The 6000-nt window shown below is 38.0% G+C and overlaps 1 protein-coding gene across 1 annotated transcript in view; it reads right to left on the bottom strand.

The window, feature by feature from the left end:
• Nucleotides 1-1530: 1530 nt before the first annotated feature.
• NEBL (nebulette) overlaps nucleotides 1531-6000 on the bottom strand; it is a 90418-nt gene continuing 85948 nt past the window's right edge. The window contains 1 exon segment of the mRNA XM_030445789.1: nucleotides 1531-2612. Within this exon segment, the coding sequence (XP_030301649.1) occupies nucleotides 2436-2612 (177 nt within the window). The 3' untranslated portion in view covers nucleotides 1531-2435.

Raw genomic sequence — 6000 nt, 5'->3', positions numbered from 1 at the left:
CATATCTGCTAAAAAAACCAACAACTTGTTTTTATTGCTGTCAGAATTACACAGCTAACAGAGCAGCACAGCAGCAAGCGATATCCCATTCTGCCTCAGGAATCACCAGAAAAGTTTGCCAGCCATCATAAGACAGGATTCCCCTCCTTGCTGATGGCTGATAGCTGGTGATGAAAGCCAACACAGATGCAGACTGCTTGTTTTGGAGCTTCTAGCTCATCTCAGCACACAGCCTTTTGAAAAAGCCATTTGACTTGCAAAGCCTGCTAATTTATTGTAGAAGTTACCAGTAATACATAAGGGTCTGCTGCGGAAGCAGCTCTACATGCAAAACTTCCAAGAATTCCAAACGATAGTAGTGTGACCCATACAGATTACATATTTAGAGTAACATCCCTGATTATGTTAGGTGCTCCTGGTCAGCTTTAGCCTGGAAATGAGGCAGATCACAAAAAACCATGGACAATGCCACAGCCACAGACATTTTTAATCTTTGTTAAGCAGTGATTCCACAATTTGTTTGGCACCTGGGATAAGCACTGCTTTAACACCTTAAATATTGCCTAAGTTTTCCAACTTCCAATTGTATGCAAAAATAGAACTAGCAGGTATTTCCATTGACAACTCTCAGTTAACATAGCAAGTCCATACTGCCTGCCTTCTTTATTCTGTAAAAAGATATCACAGGCTTGCTTACTTGATGAATTGAAAAATAGAAAATTGTCTGTAAACTCTGTATCTCATTCTTCTTTAAAAACTTCAGAAATGGAAGAAAGCCAGCACAGGCTTAACATTCTGAGAGCAACTCCAAAATTACCTTCTCTAGCATATGGTTGAACACCATAAATGATGGTATGAGCAAAAACATTTCCTCCTCTCACCTGTATGCATCCATATGAGTAAGTTCCCATGCGAATCTTTAACCCGCTTGCCCTTCTTCCCTGTTTCTCCCTGTGAGGGAATGCAGCACCCTTCCAGCACTCAGTCAAAGCAAAAGCACCTTCCCAATGATTCAGGTCTGCTGACACACTCCCTCTTACAGATCCATTATGCCACCAGTTATTTGATCATCTGCTCAGCCTCACTGAGAGCTGGATCCTTTGGTTCTGATGGTAAGTTCATGGACACCAAATGGCACATGTGAAGGTTTGCCAGCAAATTATTTTTACTGTTTTCTACGGATGGCTAAATTGAAGCAAAGTGGCATGGAATTTGACGGATTTGTTTCACTAATTTTCCCTCTGCTGTCAGTTATGAGGAAAAAAACATAGTATTTCTCCATCATAAATCATTTGATAAGCATACAACCCACTGTTGGATCACCAACATTTTTGGAGGAATCTGAAGCAACAGGCCATTGAGCTGAAATGCACTACAATAACCAGAGCTCTTCTTTACTCCTCAGTGGAGGTGAAAGTATTTCTGCAGCAGGGGTGGGTACAACAGCTCATCAGCAAAGCAGCCATTAAGCAAGTTACCTGTGATGAGGAGGAGGAATGAGACTGCAGGCTTTGGGTGACTGCACAGCACTGGGGCCTCTCACAGGCTATTTATTTACAGCAGTACAGCTGAGGGTAAAGGAACTAACATAAAGTACTATTAGTTTTACATTCTCCTAATGGAAGTTTCTACTTAAATGCTAAGTATTATTAAAAGGAAACAGAAGAGTTGACAGGTTTTATACTCTAGATAGTCTTCGCAAGGAATTTTCTGTGGAGAAGGTACTGAAGAATCATGAATCAAGACTTAGATCTAACTAATGGACTCAGAAACAAGCAAAGCTGATGGAAGAGGTCACTTTTGGAAAGAAGAGAAAATGGGTACTTCAGCAATAAATGTGAGTGAGAGTCAAGAAGTTTTTACTGTCAAAATAAATTTGTTCACTGTAAGGCTGCTGAGCAATAGGAACTTTTATTTGTTTTTTTATTAGAATATTACTTGTCATTATTTGAAAAGATTGAATTATCTACTCAACATTTTTATTAGAATGCTAACTGCTCAAGCATAAAAACCTCCCTAACAATTTGAAGATGTGTTCAAACTCAGTGGGCTAACATCCTGAGATTTCAGAGTGCCATAAGAAGTGAATCAGTTTTATGGTTATTACAAAGAGAAATAATGTCTTTGAGGCATAGGGAAAAGGTATTTCTCCCTTATAGCAAATTTACTGAAATCTTTATAAAATGAGCAGCACCAGGCTTTCATTTATGTTTCTCATTTTGAGGGAGCACTATTATAAGCAACGCCATTTTCAAAGCTCTGAGATTCTTGTTGATTGTTTATCTTTAAAGGACTCTAAAGTAGATTCTGAGTGAGAATGCAGACTGTTACAGCAGTGATAATGAACACGTGCTCTTAAAAGATTATTCTGACTTTTTCTAGAAGGTTAGATTTTGAGTAAATCATAATAAAGCTCAGAGGACTAGAGACAAAAATTAGTTAACAAACTCAATATAATTTGCTGGAAGCATTCCTGTTTTTCCAGTTCTCTGAACAGTACCATACATCCAGCCATCATCAATTGGTTGCACGTTGATGATATAATCACCATCCCTGAAGGAAACTTCATCTTCATCTTGAGCACTGTAGTCATACATAGCTCTGTATGTTCTCTGTTGAAAAAAAAAACAAAACAAAAAAACAAGGCTGTAAAGACTCAAGACTAAACAGAGAGAGATTCCTTCTCTTCTTAGCTTAAAGAAAATGGAGAGCAGGACAAAGAACACCAGGAGCAAGGCAGAGAGAGAAATCACATGTTACTTGTCAAAAAGAAACAGTAAACCATCCGCATTGTCAAACATACAAGGAATACAGCCCCTTTTCCTGTGTGCCAAAATAATTATTTTCATGACATTGTCCAGAGTCCTCATACAAACAAATTTCAACCCATTACTGACTCTCAAAACAGTCTAACTCTTGTTTCATATATTCAGTAGTTCATTACACATGGCCATGACTTCTGCTCCCTATTTGCATGATTCCCAAATTGCTTCTCCTGTGTCTTCAGTACAGACAAGAAACACAGTTTTCACCCAGGTCATTATCTTTGCCAGCTCTCTGCAAGTCCTTCATTGCATTAGGATTTCACTCCCAATTAAGAATTAGGCATATGTTAGTACCTAGTGAGAAATAAAAGGACAAGATTTCGAAAATTTTTCAAAAAAAAGTTTTCTGAGCCCTCATTTTTGCATATTTAGATATAAGATTGATCTAAACAGGACACAAACTCCCATCATTAGCTAAGCTAAATTTCTCTGCATCTTTGGTGACTGTAAGCAAAGATTTCTGTTTTCTTTCTAAACAGACTATTTATTTCCATTCACAACCAATAAAATGCTGTCATTTGCTGGAATCCAAAGTGGATATTCAAACTCAGAGGGAACAGAGTCTCCTCGTGTATCTTACCAGCAGGAAAAAACAAGCTCATTTAAAATTCCCAGGAGTACTTTCTTTTCCTTACTCTGTGTCTCAACGGAAGGCAAGAGCAGTTCAAGCATCACTGATAATATTAAATTTCTCTAGCAGAAATTTTTTCTATGTTGTAATATGTAGCTGATTTTTTCTGGTACAATGATTTAAAGAGGGGGGAAAAAAAATGTTGAAAGCAGTCACCGTTTGAGTTAATGTCAAGTATGGTTGTCTGAACCCTTTAAGAGACAGCAGATTTTGCTCTGCTTCCCAGGTAAGGAGAACAGCTCTGGATTAGTTTTAGTCCATCTTATACATGTTTTTTGAGGGTTTTTTTAGTGACATTATTTTCAGAAGAGATGGAGATTCCTTCACACACAGCAAGCAGGCATTGGTCGCAGGTTGGAAATGTGAGTTCATCTAACCCAAGCACTATAGGGAAACTGTTCCCATGCTAGAAACAGATTTTTTTGTCTAGATTCTGGCTTTATCATTGGTACACCAGATTAAACACTAAAGAGAAATGAACTCCTGGTTTAACACCAGGGACTACCTTTCCTGGCAAACCTATTCAAAACTGTATTTAACTCTTGCTCTGTATAATGGTTCTCTGCCATGCCTTGTCAGGTTGTTGCCCTACAGGATGTGACTAAGTACAGTTTTCAGCCATAGGCATTGAGTTTCTTGGTGAATCAGTAATTTCTTCCAAGGATTCATGGAAGGCAATGGAAAAAAAGTATCTTTGTCTAAGCACTAAATCGGAGAATCCAGTTGGGAAGGTTCAATCATTGCTGAAAATTCCCTAAGAATTCACATACAGAAAAGTAGCTATCAAGAAATCCTAAGAAATTATCTCTGCCTTTGAGAATCTTACTTTATGCAATTTTACTTCATGCTAATAAGTCATGCTAATATGTTTCCCTTAAGTGGACAAAGGTTAAATGTTTTATTAAATTACCATATAATTGGAAAAAAATGGAGGGTTTTTTTCACCCAGAAGGATGCTCACTCATCCTTAGAAGATCACAATATAGGACATAATACTGCTGTCTCCTTTAAGGAAGCTTGACTGCATCACTGTGGTGGCACAGTTGTGAAGACGAGGTGGTAATTTCAAACTTTAAAAAAATTATTAGGGCCCTAAATGCTGCTGAGAAACCTAAATTTATGGCCTTAACACCTAATTAGGTGCTAAATGGCTGTCAGGAGAAATCTCCATAATAATCCTGTTAGCATTTAGTGCCTAATTATCACTTCAGAGAGTAGTCTGGGCTATATAATTGAGAATTACAATGCTAAAAGGACTCAAAGCACAGATTTTAAAAATGCATTTTAGTGAATTATTCCTCTGGCAGTATTGACTTTATCAGGTATTGAGAGCCCAGGAGGGTATAAGAAAAGGTTGGGGTTTGGTAAAACAGTCAAATACTTAGCTCCCATTCCCTCAAACTTGCAGGTACTGCTTAGATGGAACAGTAAGCCTTATGCATCTGTAGAACTGGAGCCCAGCTCTCATATTCCAACCTTCTCAGACAGATGTGAGCTGACAGATGCATATTTTCACTTCATCTGCCAGTTTATTCTACAGATTGTTCCTTGGAAGGAGCAGTTCCTGTTGCAGCATCCTTCAAACAGAACAGTTATGTAGGAAAGCAAATTTGCAACGAAGATTTTGTTTTCCTCACACTTGTAGTTATCTAAACGCGTAAGAACACCCTCTGTTATTTTCCAAAGAGGCAAACAGTCTTCAGGGGGCTGTTATAAAACATTCTGTACTCTCAGAAACAGATTAATCCAGGCCTTTAGGTAGAACTGCTCGTACCAAGTGAGAAACAGTTCAGAACCATAAAATAATGCAACTTATCTGGCAAGAAAAAATCTACCCAAGGACTTTGTTAGGATCATGCCTGATACAAAACACAGCTCAAAATTAAATCAAAATTTGAAAAATCAGGAATTAGAAAATCCCTATTTACCAATAAAGGAAGTTAGTGAGCATGATTACAAAATGAACCTTTATCTTTTGGACCCTGATTTGATATAAATGCAACAAACCAGCTGGAAGGAGTAGGTTTTACTACAGTAGCTGACCTTTCAGTCATTCTTACCCTGACCTTCTAGGGCATGGAGACATTGCATTTAAAAAGCACTCCAAGGAAAGAAAAGAGAGTCTTTTGATGTAAAGGTGCAAAGACAAGGGAGCCTGTCAGATTTCTAGCTGCATCCAAGATGCCTCTTTTTGGAGCAGAATCAGCACTCTGGGGGAGTGATAAGATCACACTCTGCCTTCCTCACCAGAGTGACAAATTAGCAGTCAGCACCAGGCCAACAGCTCCTGAGTTTCTCCTTCTGGAAATGTTTGGGTTTTACCATCTTCAAGGAAATCCTCTCAGTTTTTAACAACAACAAGATTTGTTCAAACTATGACATTTGCTCTTTCCTTTTTTTTTTTTCACGTGATAAACTGCTATTATCACTTAAAAGAATGTCAAATGACAACAGTTTCACAAAGAGAATAAATACTGTTGAAAGGAGACACTTTGTCAAGGCTTTTATTTTTTGAAAGCTTAACTTCACTCCCTTCCTTTTCCT

Source organism: Calypte anna, chromosome 2 (genome assembly GCF_003957555.1).
Source record: "Calypte anna isolate BGI_N300 chromosome 2, bCalAnn1_v1.p, whole genome shotgun sequence".
Lineage (NCBI taxonomy): Eukaryota > Metazoa > Chordata > Aves > Apodiformes > Trochilidae > Calypte > Calypte anna.
This window is presented reverse-complemented; position numbering and strand designations above follow the sequence as displayed.